An 18,588-nucleotide genomic window follows, 5' to 3' on the forward strand; every position below is an offset into this window, starting at 1 on the left:
TGAGCTCTGGCAATGGTAGATCGGGGAGAAAGAGGACGCTTCTCTAGATTAGTGCAAAAAACCAGGTCCTTTAACTGCTGCTGCTGCTGCTGCTGCTGCTGATGATGATGATGATGATGATGATGCAGGAACACAGCATATTGTTCTCAATGGAGAGAAGTCTACAGACAAAGTAATCTCTGGCGTGCCACAGGGGAGTGTTATGGGACCACTGCTTTACACAATATATATGAATGACCTAATAGATAGTGTCTGAAGTTCCATGCGGCTTTTCGCAGATGATGCTGTAGTATACAGAGAAGTTGCAGCATTAGAAAATTGCAGCGAAATGCAGGAGATCTGCAGCAGATAGGCACTTGTTGCGGAAGTGGCAACTGACCCTTAACAGACAAATGTAATGTATTGCGAATACATAGAAAGAAGGATCCTGTATTGTATGATTATATGATAGCGGAACAAACACTGGTAGCAGTTACTTCTGTAAAATATCTGGGAGTATGCGTGCGGAACGATATGAAGTGGAATGATCATATAAAACTAATTGTTGGTAAGGTGGGTACCAGGTTGAGATTCACTGGGAGAGTCCTTAGAAAATGTAGTCCATCAACAAAGGAGGTGGCTTACAAAACACTCGTTCGACCTATACTTGAGTATTGCTCATCAGTGTGGGATCCGTACCAGATCGGGTTGACAGAGGAGATAAGATCCAAAGAAGAGAAGTGCGTTTCATCACAGGGTTATTTGGCAAGCGTGATAATGTTACAGAGATGTTTAGCAAATTCAAGTGGCAGACTCTGCAAGAGAGGTGCTCTGCATCGCGGTGTAGCTTGCTGTCCAGGTTTTGAAAGGGTGCGTTTCTGGGTGAGGTATCAAATATATTGCTTCCCCGTACTTATACCTCCCGAGGAGATCACGAGTGTAAAATCAGAGAGAGATTCGAGTGCACACGGAGGCTTTCCGGTAGTCGTTCTTCCCGCGAACCATACGCGACTGGAACAGGAAAGGTTGGTAATGACAGTGGCACATAAAGTGCCCTCTGCCACACACCGTTGGGTGGCTTGCGGAGTATAAATGTAGATGTAGAACCGTATAAGAGGGCATTCCTCCCCCTTGGTTTAATTGACTTGTATGACTACCAGAGGTTAACATTGAGGGAATGGATGAAGTACGTACTTGAGGTACTGCCAATGACCTGGCCATTGTGCTGGCTGAAGTCGGCAGTACCAGGGAGGAATATCTGCTATCATACTTCTAAATATGAGAGGCAATTTGAGACCTAAATTTTCTTGATGTTACATTCCTTAACGAGGATAGCACACTTTGGGAATCAAGGATAGTGACTGTCTCTGCAATTCACACAAAAAGGCGGTTGCTCACATGGCAAATTTTCACGAAGTGGCCCACCATAGTCTCTACAAATTGCATTGTTCATACAAATGGGAGGGTATATGAAGCACTGGCATATAAAGCACTGCAACAGGGTGTGCAATCAGCCTCACATCACACGGGCAGACAATGATTTTTACTTTATCATGAAACAAATCCCCTCTCAAAAGCAAGGATGAAAGCTCTAGTGTCTACCTTTTTGTCTGAAGGACCTCGACACTTACCTAATATGAAGTCAGATTCTCATTTCTCCAAGTTTTTGCACAATTCCCCATCTGTCTGCAGCATTAAACCTTTGTGGAAAATTAAACCTTGTACTACGCTCAGGCTCTTATGAGGTGTTACAGTAACATGTACCTCATGATATTTTAGTTACACGAGTAATGCTCGTGACTAAGCAATATTTGCTATTTTAATTAAACTGGAAACATTTCATTATTTACAGAGGGGTGAAATTTCTCCAAATACACTTTCAGTATTCTCTGCATAGAACACTGGTTTAGTAGACAGTCTCCTCCACCAGTTCAGGTACAAACTGATGGGATAAAGTTTATGCAGATTGTTTGATTTAGCTTTCCTTCCACAGTGTGGTCAAGGAGGAAAAGTTCCCAGTGTCTTAACAATCTACATTGGAAAATTCAATTGTACCTGAATGGACTGCCAGAACCTCACAGCCACCAGGTCTTTGAATTGATCCAAATATCTGCAACGGTACCATTACTCCTAACAAGTGTCACTCAGCAAGAGCAATGGTCCTCCCATTCATATCTGATATGAGTTAATATACATCAAATATATTTTTGAAAACAAGACTACTGTTTAGACAACTCAAAATTCTTCTCCAAAAACTGAACTTTTTAATTTACATTAATAATTGAGAATTCTAACAAAATTAAACAAATAACAGTAGAAAATGTCTCTTTGTATACATTAAAAATTAATAATTTTGATCCTTTACAGGCCAATACATTTCCATCATGGCATTCAACTTTTCTTCTACAATTCCCAAGCCACTGACTTTTCCTACATTTGTAGTTACTATTACAACAACGAATACTATCAACATTTTTTGAATGCTTACCAAACTGTCCAGTCCACCACCCAGCAAATCAACTGATGGTGGTGCCGTAAACACATTTGTAGTTGTCTGTGCTGGTATTGTTGGAGCACTGATGTCCATACTGAGCAAATCTCCAATCAGTGAATCCTGGGATGGAATGACAGCAGGCTGCTCCGTAGCTGCCACTTCCAGGACATTCTCATTCGAACCAGCTCTAAACAGATTGCACGGAAATACTTGTTAACGACAACTTCAACAACACAGGACAAACTGGATGTCTGCCAAGTCAATCAGGCAAAGCAATGGTACATTAATATGCCTGTAAAATGGTACTAATCAAATGTGTCATACCCTAAAACAAATAAGTGAATGCAAAACCAGGCTGTATATTTCAAACAAATGGACATTACTAAATGTGGAGAGACAGCTGTTGAACATAGAAACTAAGCTTCTCCTGTTCAAATACCTTTGAAAACAAAACAATATAAACAGATTCTAATGTAATCTGGTTTTCTCAGAGTGAGTGATTAGTAGAGTACATCCAGGTGTTCTGCTCAGTTGTTTCCATTTTCTGCACAATATTTTGACAACCAACACAGCCTTTAGCACTGCAAGTTTTGCTGTTATCTGTACTCACACCTGGGCCCTAAACATACTTTATTATTATTGGTTTTGTGTCACTGTTTATAGCCGACTTCGATTACCAGCACCCTCTATGTTCGTTTTTCACAGCTCACACTTGTGGAACACAAATTCTCTCGGTATTTTCCATCTCTGGTGGATGTGACAACCGACATAACTTTAATAAATTGAGAGCCAGATTAAATGTTATTTAAAATGAAACCTCAGACTCTGTTTATGAGATTTTTCTGAAAGCTTTATTTCAATAGACTCCGTAATTATTCTGCCCCAAAAACTTGGCATTTGCATCACAATACTGGTCTCATTTCCTTTCATTTCATGATTACTGTATATAAATAAATAATCCACACTATCGAATAATTTTCACACCATAACTTTAAGGGAGGGAGGGAGATATGTATTGGCTTTAATTTTTGTTTATTTACAACAGATTTTTTCTAACAATGACTGTATCGCCAGTTACATATATCACTACACCTTTGCTTCTCATTGCCGACAATTTGTATCATGACACTTGATTCCCCTTTCTTGTTCACAATATTGTCAAGCGACACCTCAAAATAGACTGGTCTTTGATCCACGTTAGAAATTTGCGATAGTATGTAGGAATGTTCAATACACAAATCATCATATAGAGATGAAAATTCACTACTGTTTCCTCTTAATCATCTGGAAGCCATTAACTGATGGTAGTTTACCTCGGGAAGCCTAACACATTCTGATTGAAAATCTTGATAGCTAGCCTTGGTTAGCTTTGAAACTGGTGATGCGTAGTTCTTTGGCAAACGCTAATGCTTTGAGCTGGTACATTTCGCTAGTCACGTCACATCTATATTGTTACTTCTGATCTACATCATCACAGAGCCCGTTTTTAAAGTCTCGATGCTTTGTTTTTTCGACATTAAACGACCAGTGATCACAGTTCAGACAGCATTTGCTCATATCGTACTTTCTTCCCGCTACGCAGTTCCCAATGTTCTCTGCTTCAATAATTTTTTATTTAGCTGTGGATGAGTGGTAACAGTAGCTTGTAGAATAATTAACATGTGGTTAATACTTTACTTGTAATGTGCTACTGACATGTCACAGACTGAGGCTGCAATGCTGTTATATAAGATATTGGTATCTTTTGTTGGAGGTGGAGCAGTACCTAGTTTATTACAATTAATCAGTGCACACCAGTTTGTCCTTAAATTTGGTAAAAAATATGCATAATATTCGAGGGAGTACTTTGTGACAGTTGATTTGCATAGCTGTTCTGGTCGTGTGTGTTGGCTATGCTCCCTGCCTCTTTCCCCGTCTGCTCTGAGAGTCTGCCCACATGTAAGACATGCCACATTCACATGGAATGCTCTACACCCCCAGCTTTCTGAGACTGTCTACTTCAGTAGATCACTGATATCTCACCGGCCACAGCTGGAATGCCGAAGCGGAAACATGCTATCTAGCTCTTCTCACATTCACTTTTCCACTATCCATAACCCCCAAAATTCATGGGTAGTTCTGGTGAAATTTACATACAAACTACCTTTACAATGTTCCGTCATCTTTCGGGCATGCACTCAGGACAGCGACAATTCTTCTTGCAATATTTCTGTTAGAAACCTCCCAGCCATCTTCAAGGCGAGTCAGAGACCGAGTTCATAGCGTTTGCGCTTGCCTATTTATACGGAGAGTCACGTGATACAAAGCTGCTGAGGATTGAAAGCGCATGCGTCAAAGATATCAAAGTCGCCACTACTGTGCTAGTCAAGACCTAATTTACGATCAAATAAGCGTAACTTTCTTCTGTGTCTTCTGTTTCACCTGTTAATGTACCTGCATTTTCCTAAAAATAGCAAGGATCAGACAGACAGAAGAGCTGATCCGCTTTTAGACCACATGACGTAGTGTTAACTAATGAAACGAGACATCTCTTTTGTTTCTCCGATCCTAACAGAACTGTTAGAATTTACTTTTTCCACTATTTCTCTTTAGACATATTGTAGTCATCGCTCTGTTTTTTTTTTTTTTTTTTTTTTTTTTTTTTTTTTTTTTTTTTTTTTAGGGCGCAAAACTGCTATGGTCATTAGCGCCCAGCCTGTGACTTAGGAAATAGTAAAAAAAAACCGAAACTGAAAATCAGCAGCAATGGGAACAAACTCATAAAATTGGAGAAACTAAAAGCAGAAGGAAGGCTTAAAAATCCACTACAGAAAGGGGTTGGTTTTCCCCAAAAAAAGCTTCAAATGACTGACGTCATTTCACTAGCACTAATAAACTGGAGAACGCAGTCGGCTGAGCGCGTGTCATCTGCTAAAATCGACGATAGATCAGGTGATAGCTGTAGACGGGCGCGTAACGGATTAAAATAGGGGCATTCAATTAAAAGGTGTCTTACCGTCCACAGCTGAGAGCAGTGGGGACAGAGTGGGGGAGGATCGCCGCTTAAAAGATGTCGATGGCTAAAAAGACAGTGCCCTATCCGGAGTCTAGTTAAAATTACCTCCTCCCGACGACGCGTTCGGGAGGAAGAAGTCCAAGCGCAAGGAAGAGCTTTCACTTCCCGCAATTTATTATTGGGAAGTGTTAACCAATGCGCATGCCATAAATGAGCAACTTTGCGACATAAACCGCTCCGTAGATCGGTGAAGGGAAGCGATTGAATAGCTGGCCGAGGAAGAGAGACTGCACCCTTGGCCGCTATATCGGCCGCCTCATTCCCAGATACCAGCGTGTCCCGGGAGCCAGAGGAACGCCACCGAGACGCCCCCCAGATGGAGCAAGCGCAGACAGTCCTGAATCCGGTGGACCAGAGGGTGCACAGGGTAAAGAGCTTGGAGACTGAGGAGAGAGCTGAGAGAATCTGAGCAGATAACGTACTGTATCCGCCGATGGCGGCGGATGTAGTGGACAGCCTGGAGAACAGCGTAAAGCTCCGCAGTATACACCGAACACTGGTCAGGAAGCCGAAATTGATTTGGGGTGTCGCCAACAATATAGGCACTCCCTACACCTAACGATGTTTTCGAGCCGTCGGTGTAAATAAATGTGGCGTCCGTCATTTGTGCACATAGAGCAGCAAATGCCCGACGATAAACAAGTGTAGGGGTACCATCCTTGGGAAATCGACAAAGGTCACGGAGCAGGCAGATCCGGGGACGGAGCCAAGGCGGTGCTGTACCCGAAGTTGTCAAAAAGGTTTTAGGAAAGCGGAAGGAAAGAGAATGGAGCAGTTGACGGAAGCGGACTCCCGGGGGTAGTAGGAAGGAGGAGCGGCCAGCATACCCTACATCAAATGAGGCGTCGAAAAAAATGTCATGGGCTGGATTAGCAGGCATGGAAGACAGATGGCTAGCATAACGACTCAGAAGAACTGCTCGCCGATTGGACAGCGGAGGTTCAGCAGTCTCAGCATAAAGGCTTTCCACAGGGCTGGTGTAAAAAGCTCCAGACACTAAACGTAATCCACGGTGGTGGATAGAGTCGAGACGCCGAAGAATAGACGGCCGAGCAGAGGAGTAGACTATGCTTCCATAATCCAATTTCGAGCGCACTAAGGCGCGATAGAGGCGGAGAAGGACCACTCGGTCCGCTCCCCAGGAGGTACCATTCAGGACACGGAGGGTGTTAAGCGATCGCAGACAGCGAGCCGAAAGATAGGAAACATGGGAGGACCAGCACAGTTTTCTGTCAAACGTAAGACCCAAGAATTTAGCGACGTCTGAAAACGGAAGGTTGACAGGTCCTAGATGTAAGGAGGGCGGAAGAAACTCCTTACGTCGCCAAAAATTAACACTAACGGTCTTACTGGGAGAGAAACGGAAGCCTGTTTCGATGCTCCAAGAGTGGAGGCGATCGAGACATCCTTGAAGACGTCGTTCAAGAAAGCTGGTCCGTTGAGAGCTGTAGTAGATCGCAAAATCATCCACAAAGAGGGAGCCCGAGACATCGGGAAGGAGACAATCCATAATTGGATTTATAGCGATGGCAAACAGTACAACACTCAGCACGGAGCCCTGGGGTACCCCGTTTTCTTGGGAGAAAGTGCGGGAGAGAGTAGTGGTCACCCGCACCCTAAACGTGCGCTCTGCCATAAATTCGCGAAGAAAAAGGGGCAGCCGGCCTCGAAAGCCCCAAGAGAACAGTGTGCGGAGGATGCCTGTCCTCCAACAGGTATCGTATGCTCGCTCCAGATCAAAAAATATTGCTACCATTTGGCGTTTCCGGAGAAAATTGTTCATGATGTAAGTGGAGAGAGCAACAAGATGGTCAACTGCAGAACGATGCTTTCGGAATCCGCATTGGGCAGGTGTTAAAAGACTGCGGGATTCCAGCCACCACGCTAAACGGTAATTCACCATACGCTCCAAAACCTTACAGACACTACTCGTGAGAGAAATGGGGCGATAGCTAGAGGGGAGATGTTTGTCCTTTCCAGGTTTCGGAACAGGAACGACGATAGCTTCCCGCCATCGTCTGGGAAAAGTACTGTCGGTCCAAATTCGATTATAAAGGCGAAGGAGGTAACGCAGACTATGGGTTGATAAATGCAGCAACATTTGGACGTGGATACCATCTGGTCCTGGGGCGGAGGAGCGAGAAGAAGAGAGTGCATGTTGGAGTTCCCGCAAAGGAGAAAACAGTATTGTAGCTTTTGCGATTTTGAGAGGAGAAAGCAAGAGGTCGCACTTCCGCTGCACGTTTCTTCGGGAGAAACGCTGGCGGGTAATTTGAAGAGCTCGAAATCTCGGCAAAGTGCTGACCCAACGAGTTAGAAATTGCGACGGGGTCCACTAATGTGTCATGCGCGACAGTGAGCCCAGAGACCGGGGAGAAACTAGGCGCGCCTGAGAACCGTCGAAGCCGACTCCAAACTTCCGAGGCGGGAGTGAAGGTGTTAAATGAGCTAATAAAGAATTTCCAGCTTGCCTTCTTGCTATCGCGGATGACACGACGGCATCGCGCTCATAGCTGCTTATAGCGGATACAGTTGGCCAAAGTAGGATGGTGGCGGAAAACGCGGAGAGCACGTCGCCGTTCACGTAGTGCATCACGGCATGCCTCGTTCCACCAAGGAACTGGGGGGCGCCGGGGCAATTCGGAGGTGCATGGTATTGAATGTTCCGCAGCTGTAAGAATAACGTCGGTAATATGTGTGACCTCATCGTCGACGCTGGGAAAGTGACGGTCATCGAATGTCGCTAGAGACGAAAAAAGTGTCCAATCGGCTTGAGCAAACTTCCAGCGTCGCAGGCGCATATATGGCCGTTGAGGCTGCAGTCTAAGGACACATGGAAAGTGGTCACTGGAGTGTGTATCATCAAGGGCGAACCATTCGAAGCGCCGAGCTAGCGGAACAATACCGACCGCAAGGTCCAAATGAGATAAATTTGCCGTGGAGGCAGACAAAAACGTAGGGACCCCAGTGTTGAGACAAACTAGATCTGCTTGGTGGAAGACGTCTAGCAATAGTGAGCCACGTGGACAAGGATGTGGAGATCCCCAAAGCGGGTGGTGGGCATTGAAGTCCCCAACCAGCAAATATGGGTGTGGAAGCTGACCAAGAAGATGAAGGAGATCAGCTCGTGCCATTGGTGTGGACGATGGAATGTATACAGTACAAAGAGAGAATGTGTATCCGGAAAGGGAAAGACGGACAGCGACAGCTTGGAAGGAAGTGTTTAAATGGATTGGGTGATAATGGACAGTTTCATGGAGAAGAATCATGAGTCCTCCGTGTGCTGGAGTGCCTTCAACAGAGGGGAGATCATATCGGACGGACTGAAAATGAGGGAGAACAAAGCGGTCATGGGGACGCAGCTTTGTTTCCTGAAGACAGAAGATGACCGGCGAGTAGGATTGTAAGAGGATCTACAATTCATCCCGATTGGCTCGAATACCGCGGATATTCCAGTGGATAATGGACATAGGGTGAACAGAAAATGGAGGAATGCGACCAAGGTCGCTGTCAACTCAACGACTGCTCTGAGCTTGCGACCGACAGCATGGAATGGCATTCAGCCGAAGGCAGAAGATCCTGATCCATAGGTTGGTCAGGAGCAGCTCCTGCCACCAGCGACCGGCCGGTTGATCGGCCACCAGCAGTGCGCCTCGGCGACACAGAGGACGGCCGAGGGCGACTTCCGCCAGGTGGTGCTGTAGATGGGACACGCCTTGGCGGAGAAGGAGAGGAACTGGGTTTCTTTGTAGCCTTCTTGGAAGTATGATGTTTAGAGGAAGGAGGAACCGATGGTTGGGAAGTTGCCGTACGTACAACCTCTTCACGAGTATGCTCTTTTTTCGAAGTCTTGGTGTCTGACTTTTGGGCTCGAGATTTAGCAGAACTCGACAAAGGGTGAGCCAGAGAGTGGGCAGGCGAAAGTGGTGAGGTTGAACGGGCGATCTTTGCGCTGGCCGATCTGACGACCGTGGCACTAAAGGTGAGGTCGCAAGTCTGCGTGGCCGCCTCCTTTGTTGGCCGAGGAGAAGCAAGGACAGTGCTGTAGTTTCCTTTCTGAGGCACGGTGGGCTGTCGACTGGCGAATAATTTTCGAGCAGCAAAGGTCGACACCTTTTCCTTCACCCTAATTTCCTGGATGAGTTTTTCGTCCTTAAAAACGGGGCAATCTCGAGAGGAAGCGGCGTGGTCACCCATACAGTTGATGCAGCGAGGGGATGGAGGTGGACAAGCACCCTCATGGGCATCCCTGCCACACGTAACACATTTGGCCGGATTGGAACAGGACTGGCTGGTGTGATTGAACCGCTGGCACCGATAGCAACGCGTAGGGTTCGGGACGTAAGGGCGAACGGAAATTATCTCATAGCCGGCTTTGATTTTCGATGGTAGTTGAACTTTGTCAAATGTCAAGAAGACAGTGCGGGTTGGAATGATGTTCGTGTCAACCCTTTTCATAACCCTATGAACAGCCATTACGCCCTGGTCAGACAGGTAGTGCTGAATTTCTTCGTCAGACAGTCCATCGAGGGAGCGTGTATAAACGACTCCACGCGAGGAATTTAAGGTACGGTGCGGTTCCACCCGGACAGGAAAGGTGTGTAGTAGTGACGTACGCAGCAATTTTTGTGCCTGGAGGGCACTGACTGTTTCTAACAACAGGGTGCCATTCCGTAATCTGGAACAAGACTTTACAGGACCTGCAATTGCGTCGACACCTTTCTGAATAATGAAAGGGTTGACCGTGGATAAGTCGTGACCTTCGTCAGACCGAGAAACAACAAGGAACTGTGGCAACGATGGAAGAACTGACTGTGGTTGAGACTCAGTGAACTTACGTTTGTGAGCAGACATAGTGGAAGGTGAGGAAACCATTGCGGAAGAATCCCCCATGATTACCGGCGTTTCCGATGGCGCGCTCCTCCCTTGTGGGGGCCCTCTCTGAGGGCACTCCCGCCTTAGGTGATTGTTCACACCTCAGGTCACACCTCCAGACAAACGGACGGAGGGACCAATCGGCACTTTCGGAAGGTATCAGCTCGGGTAATCACCCCTCCCTGGGCCTGGCCGTTACCAGGGGGTACGTACGTGTCCTACCTGTCTACCCGGGGCGGGGAATTACGCGTTACCCCGTCACCGGCTACGCATGGAAGTGCGTGGGTTGGCCTTCAGACACGCACAGGGAGGAAGAAAGAGAAAGGGAAAGGAAAGAAGAGAAATCTCAAACGCCGCAGCGGAGAAGGTAGAGAGAAGAGGTAAGGAAAAGAGAAGGACAAAGGAAGGATGAAGACTTACAAGCAAGGAATGAAGGCGAAGAATGTAGTATATGTACAAGCGTCCGTCTCCGGACGTAGGCACAAACCATAACCCCAGAGAAAGGGAAAGAGAGAGCCAGAGGTGAAGGGGGGGGGGGGGGTGGCGAAGATGGGGAATGGGGAAGGATGCGGAAAGGGAAGGTATGCAGCCCGGAAAGGAAGGAAGGCCACATCAGCTCGGGGTCCCGTGCTCGCTACGCACGTATCCACAAAAGAGTTGTGGATCCCCTGGGGGGTCATCGCTCTGTGACAACAATGAAATGCGACTTCCTGGCAAGGAAGATATACATTGTTTCAGTTTTGAATGAGTTTACAAGCAAGTAGGAGCGCTATGGAGCCCAGAGGAAGGATGGTGAAAATGCACCTGGACAAGGAACAGAATTTAATGGACTCTTGTAAGTATTAGACACTACTACTCAGTGTATATATTTCAGTAGTTAGTACTATAATAGTAATTATTATTATTATTATTATTATTATTATTATTATTATTATTATTATTATTATTTCTTTCTTTTCTCAGACGCTATGTCTGGTCAAAAAATGGAAAGTGACGCGGACCTTGATCAAGTGTGACTTCCTTTTAACTGTACGGTATATGTCATATTGCATTTAGGAACTTTCGGGCAACTGAACATGTATAAATAATTACGGATTTCTGTAGTTGTATATATAAGTTTGGATGTAGCTGTATTGCACTGATGTACTGGTGGATATTGTGTGGTATGACTCCTGTAGTTGATAGTATAACTGGTATAATGTCAACTTTATCCTGATGCCACATGCCCTTGACTTCCTCAGCCAGTTGGATTCAATTTTTTTCTCCTGTTTTGTTTTGTATATTTGTTGTATTGGGTATGGATATTTCGATTAGTTGTGTTAATTTCTTCTTTTTATTGGCGAGTATGATGTCAGGTTTGTTATGTGGTGGTGTTTTATCTGTTATAATGGTTCTGTTCCAGTATAATTTGTATTCATCATTCTCCAGTACATTTTGTGGTGCATACTTTTATGTGGGAACGTGTTGTTTTATTAGTTTATGTAGTATGGCAAGTTGTTGATGTATTATTTTTGCTACATTGTCATGTCTTCTGGGGTATTCTGTATTTGCTAGTATTGTACATCCGCTTGTGATGTGATCTACTGTTTCTATTTGTTGTTTGCAAAGTCTGCATTTATCTGTTGTGGTATCGGGATCTTTAATAATATGCTTGCTGTAATATCTGGTGTTTATTGTTTGATCCTGTATTGCAATCACAAATCCTTCCGTCTCACTGTATATATTGCCTTTTCTTAGCCATGTGTTGGATGCGTCTTGATCGATGTGAGACTGTGTTAGATGATACGGGTGCTTACCATGTAGTGTTTTCTTTTTCCAATTTACTTTCTTTGTATCTGTTGATGTTATGTGATCTAAAGGGTTGTAGAAGTGGTTATGAAATTGCAGTGGTGTAGCCGATTTATTTATATGAGTGATTGCTTTGTGTATTTTGCTAGTTTCTGCTCGTTCTAGAAAGAATTCTCTACCTGTCCATAATGTAGGTTTTTTTATATCGATAAGTCCCCTTCCTCCTTCCTTTCTGCTTAATGTGAATCTTTCTGTTGCTGAATGTATGTGATGTATTCTATATTTGTGGCATTGTGATTGTGTAAGTGTATTGAGTGCTTCTAGGTCTGTGTTACTCCATTTCACTACTCCAAATGAGTAGGTCAATATTGGTATAGCATAAGTATTTATAGCTTTTGTCTTGTTTCTTGCTGTCAATTCTGTTTTCAGTATTTTTGTTAGTCTTTGTCTATATTTTTCTTTTAGTTCTTCTTTAATATTTGTGTTATCTATTCCTATTTTTTGTCTGTATCCTAGATATTTATAGACATCTGTTTTTTCCATCGCTTCTATGCAGTCGCAGTGGTTATCCAACACGTAATCTTCTTGTTTAGAGAGTTTTCCCTTGACTATGCTATTGTTTTTACATTTGTCTGTTCCAAAAGCCATATTTATATCATTGCTGAATACTTCTGTTATCTTTAGTAATTGGTTGAGTTGTTGAATTGTTGCTGCCAGTAGTTTTAGATCATCCATGTATAGCAAATGTGTGATTTTGTGTGGGTATGTTCCAGTAATATTGTATCCATAATTTGTATTATTTAGCATGTTGGCAGAACCAGAAAGGACTTAATGAGTCTCCTTGGTATATTCCACGCTTAATCTGTATTGGCTGTGATGTGATATTATTTGAATTTGTTTGGATATTAAGTGTGGTTTTCCAATTTTTCATTACTATGTTTAGGAACTGTATCAATTTAGAATCTACTTTGTATATTTCCAATATTTGTAGTAACCATGAGTGGGGTACACTATCAAAAGCTTTTTGGTAATCAATGTATGCGTAGTGCAGCGACCTTTGTTTGGTTTTAGCTTGATATGTCACCTCTGTATCTATTATCAGTTGCTCTTTACATCCTCGTGCTCCTTTGCAGCAGCCTTTTTGTTCTTCATTTATAATTTTGTTCTGTGTTGTATGTGTCATTAATTTCTGTGTAATGACTGAAGTTAATATTTTGTATATTGTTGGTAGGCATGTTATGGGGCGATATTTTGCTGGGTTTGCTGTGTCTGCTTGATCTTTAGGTTTCAGATAAGTTATTCCATGCGTAAGTGTATCAGGGAATGTGTATGGGTCTGCAATGTAACTGTTAAATAATTTTTGATATGATTATAATAGAGGGAAACATTCCACAGAGGAAAAATATATCTAAAAACAAAGATGATGTGACTTACCAAATGAAAGTGCTGGCAGGTCGACAGACACACAAACAAACACAAACATACACACAAAATTCAAGCTTTCGCAACAAACTGTTGCCTCATCAGGAAAGAGGGAAGGAGAGGGAAAGACAAAAGGATGTGGGTTTCAAGGGAGAGGGTAAGGAGTCATTCCAATCCCGGGAGTGGAAAGACTTACCTTAGGATTGGAATGACTCGTTACCCTCTCCCTTAAAACCCACATCCTTTCGTCTTTCCCTCTCCTTCCGTCTTTCCTGATGAGGCAACAGTTTGTTGCGAAAGCTTGAATTTTGTGTGTATGTTTGTGTTTGTTTGTGTGTCTGTCGACCTGCCAGCACTCATTTGGTAAGTCACATCATCTTTGTTTTTAGATATGTTAAATAATTTAGTTAGATGTGAATGTGTTGAGGTGAACTTCTTTAGCCAGAAATTTGCTATTTTATCTTTTCCAGGGGCTTTCCAATTGTGAGTAGAATTAATTGCTTGGGTGACTTCATGTTGCAAAATTATCACTTCAGGCATTTGTGGTATCATCTTGCATGTGTGTGTTTCTGCTTGTATCCACCGTGCATGCCTGTTATGTTGTACCGGGTTTGACCATATGTTGCTTCAGATGTGTTCCATGTCTGTTTGTTTGGTGGATTGTCTATTTTAATGTGTGTGTTATCTATTGTCTGGTAAAATTTGTTTTGGTTTGTGTTGAATGTTTGGTTTTGTTTCCTTCTATTTTCACTTTTTTTGTATCTCCTAAGTCGTTTGGCCAATGCTTGTAATTTCTGCTTCTTTTCATCTAATTGCTCGATCGCTTCTTGTTGTGAGATTTTACCTTACCTTTTTCGTTTTTTTTCTGACATTTCATTTCTTATAAATTGTGTTAGCTGTCCGATGTCTTTTCTCAGTTTCTCTATTCTGATCTGTAGCCTGTGTTGCCATGCTGGTTTTGTGAGTTTCTTCTGTGTGTTGGTTGGTTCTGATCTCTGCCTAGTGTGTATATTTAGTGTAGTGAGTGCTCCTATATAAACCAGTAGTTGTACCTCTTCCATAGTTGTGTTTTCATTTATTTTGTTGTGTATGATTGTGTTGATAGTTTTTATTGCTGTTGTTATTTGGCAGTCTATGCAAGAATGGTCTAATGTCTGTATTTGTGTCTTTGTATTCTATATATGTCAGCTGAAATTTTTCTTCTATATCTAACATGTGTGTCACTTCGTGTTCTATTTGTGCTTGTTCGGGTGGATGTCACAAGATTTCGTTTTCCTCTGATTGTTTAATTGATGCGTGTTGTTCTTTGTTTGTTTGCTCTGGGATGTTTGAGTCCATTACTGTATTTTCTTCTTCTTCTGATTGCACATTATTTTGTTCCAGTATTTGTTGTACTTGTTTGATGTTTTCTAATTCTGACTGGGGTATCCTGTTATTTTTGATTATTACACAGATCTGATCGGCTAGTCGTCGTTCTGTTAAAAATTTTAATTCTGGGTAATTGGTAATAAATGTTGTGTATACTTGTGATCTGTATCCAGTTGTGTTGGTTCCTAGGTTTGTTGCTTGGTAATAACAGAACAGGAGGTGTCAGTTAACTTCATCTGATCATCTCATCCTCTGTCTGTTTTCCTTATACGGTGGTTGCAGGAAGCATATCCTGCAAAACACCTCTATTTGGATTTAAATCATTTTCCAGTTGGCTAGCAGTGTTATTATTATTATTATTATTATTATTATTATTATTATTGCTGTCATCATCGTCACTACTACTACTACTACTACTACTACTACTACTGTTTATATTTATAGCTGAGGAAGAACGTGATGTGGAGATGCTCCGGACATTCATTGATTCAGGTACAGATGATCTGTCCTATAAACCGGACAACGCTACAGATTCTGGTGAGTAAACAAACAATTACTAGACGCTACAGCAGTCCCACTTAATTTTCTTTTCCCTTCCTCTGAATACCTCTCATGTTATTGTTACAGACAGCAGTGTTTAACATGGAACATCCCTTGTAAAGAATGACACAAAAACTGAGGATGCAACTAGGCACAGTAAATCATCTTAATCAGGACAGGGAAATTGCAGATGACAATGCAGGTATCGAGAGTAGTAACAAAACAAGCAAATGAAAATGGGTAGCAGTTAAAGAGGAATGAAAAAGAAATCAAAGAAAAATCAGTTGACGGCATGGAAGGGCACACATTTCTACGAAGAATTCCCAAGTTCCAGCAAGAAATTGGATTGATGTTTAAAGCTTTCCCGGCGTACTGATTGTTTCATAAAAACACGGGAGAACAGCCGGATATCAGTAACTTACTGCCACGATATTTCGGCGCAGAGTCTTCTGGCCATCTTCAGGTGAATGCCACTGTAGTAGTACTGGCGAGTACGCGCTGAGCTCTGCTATTTAAAGCCTTCTGAGGTGACATTGCGCATGCGCTGCTCAGCGTGCACGTTCGTAACGGCTCCGTGTGCTGCGCCTCGCGCCCTCCACTGTGAAAGCCTGGCGTATCGGTGTCAAGTCGATTTCCATCTTTATGCAGATAACTACGTCGACTACGAAGTTTCTCTATAACAGGATTCCAAGCAGAGTCCAGCTGATAACCGCTATCTCGATTGATGAGTCTCGCTGTCAGACAATCTTATTTCCACAGATTCATTGATAACACTGGTCAACACTCATTTTCTTGCCAAGGATATTTGAGTGGCTTTAGGATGGGTTAGTGGGGCTGAGGACGAATATAGCAACCATTTATGCAGTTTGGCTCTAGTTTTTGAGATAATGCATGATTTATTCAAAAAATTAGAAAAAATTGCTAATACTGAACTCGAGCGCTACAAACTACAATGAAAAAAGAAAATAATCTTTATAAATAGCTTCTATGAAAACCTGATAGGCATTTGTCCACGTATGAAACATAATTGAAAAGTTTCTCTATAAGTATATCATTTTCCGTCCATGACGAACCGCTTCCTGCACGCTTTCCTTTTATAGGTCTCTTCAGAACAGTCACGTTGCAGATTCCAGCAATAATCTGCTATCATATGCCTGTCCCATCTTCCTTTATATCTTTCCTCTATTCCTTTCATATCTTGGTGGAACCGCTCTCCTTGTTCCTCACTGAAATCACCTAGATTACGAGGAAATCGATCCAAGTGGCTGTGAGAAAGTGCAATTTTATGCTCATGTTAGCTCCTAAGTTTTGAAAGTTAGTGAGCATGTTTTTGACCAGTTCCTCATAATTGGGAGCTTTATGATTGCCCAAAAAACATTTTACAACAGCGACAAAACTGTTCCAGGCCGATGCTTCAGTGACAGTCACGACACTTGTAAAATTGGTATCGTTGATGAGCCTGCGAATTTGAGGACCATCAAATATTCCTGCCTTAAGTTTTTCACTACTGAGTCCAGGGAACGTATTGCAGATGTATGTGAAGCAATTACCATTTCTGTCTAAAGCTTTGGTGAATTGCTTCATTAGTCCTAACTTAATATGTAATGGTGGAAGAACAATCTTGTCCCTACTAACCAGAGGTTCATTAATGATGTTTGCTTCACCAACAGCCATATGTTCCCTTGGAGGCCATGTTTTCTGCTTCCAATGTTCGTGCTTTGCCCTACTATCCCACATGCAGATAAAACATGGGCGCTTTGTGTATCCACTTTGTTGTCCAAGCAAGAAGTTCACCATTTTCAAATCAACACAAATCAACCACTGGTGCTGCATATACTGAATTTTCTGCAGAACCATCTTGATGTTAGCATATGCTTCACAAAGTTTTGTTGAGTGGGCAATTGGAATAGATGCGTAACGATTGCCATTGTGTAGGAGAACACATTTTAAACTTCTAGTGGAACTGTCTATGAAGAGACGCCAGTCCTCTGGTCTATATTCCGGCAGCCCCAATTCCAGTAAAAGTCCAGGTATATTGCTGCAATACACTATAACCTCTTCTTGGTTGAAGTATGGAAGAAGGTTTCCTTCTCTCGTCCGGTAAGCTGTTATTTTAACACTTGGATGAAGACAGTTCTTTTCCTTAAGCCTGGATGCTAAGAGTTCTGATGCTTCCTTTGAAAGATTGAGTTCTCGTATCAAGTCACTGAGCTCCTTCTGGTCGAACTGCTGGGGTTGTGTCTCACGTCCTTCGTATTCCGAACCACTACTTGTACATTCCTCGCCGTGCACATCGTCATCTGATGATGTTAGTGTGGGTAATGTTGTGAAGGTTGGTACAGGAACATCGTTGCTGTGCACCACCAGTCTTCTTGCTGACTCCAAATCGGGATATTCCCACTTTCGTTTTTTGAACCTATTAAAACCTTTCAAATTAACAATGCAAAAATAGCAATCATCTGTATGGTTCTTCTGCTCTCGCCATACCATAGGCACTCCGAAGTTTAAGCTTTTCCTTTTTCGTTTTGTCCACTGCCGTAAGCACTCCACACAGCATTTACAAACTTTATGGGGTGCCCACGCCTTGTCTTGATCTCCAAGTTTAATTCCGAAATATGCCAGATACGCTTCCTTCACAAAAGGAGTGATATTCTTCCTGTTCTTTTGAAGAACGTATTCACCACAAATGTAGCAGAACTCATCTGGATGGTTCACGCAAAGACGGCATGAAGAACTCATGTTTTCCTAAAACAAAATTGCGCAAATACTACATATTATGCAGAACTTTCTTGTATTTGCATGTCAATCACATCCAACAAACATCATTAATTGTTTTGTGTGAAATGAATACTCACCTCTTATTTGCTACGTCACGATGAAAAGGTTCTATCTCCTTGAAGCTGCACTGCACATGTGTGTGACTTTCGACCATCGCCATTTTTCTTGTTTACACTGAATGCTACCTATCGGCTGTTGCGGGGATTACCTCGGCCAACAAATGAATGTCGAGTACCGCCGAATTCAAATCTGCACAACCCTCAATATCTTCAACACACGCACCGCACAA

At 42.9% G+C, this 18,588-nt stretch overlaps 1 protein-coding gene across 1 annotated transcript in view; it reads right to left on the bottom strand.

Annotated features, from left to right (window-relative positions):
- LOC126203011 (AP-1 complex subunit beta-1) overlaps nt 1–18,588 on the bottom strand; it is an 81,048-nt gene that overhangs the window by 26,098 nt on the left and 36,362 nt on the right. Inside the window, exon 12 of the mRNA XM_049937213.1 lies at nt 2,468–2,660. Within this exon, the coding sequence (XP_049793170.1) occupies nt 2,468–2,660 (193 nt within the window). The remainder of the gene's footprint in view (nt 1–2,467; nt 2,661–18,588) is intronic.

The sequence above is a fragment of the Schistocerca nitens genome, chromosome 9 (assembly GCF_023898315.1).
Source record: "Schistocerca nitens isolate TAMUIC-IGC-003100 chromosome 9, iqSchNite1.1, whole genome shotgun sequence".
Lineage (NCBI taxonomy): Eukaryota > Metazoa > Arthropoda > Insecta > Orthoptera > Acrididae > Schistocerca > Schistocerca nitens.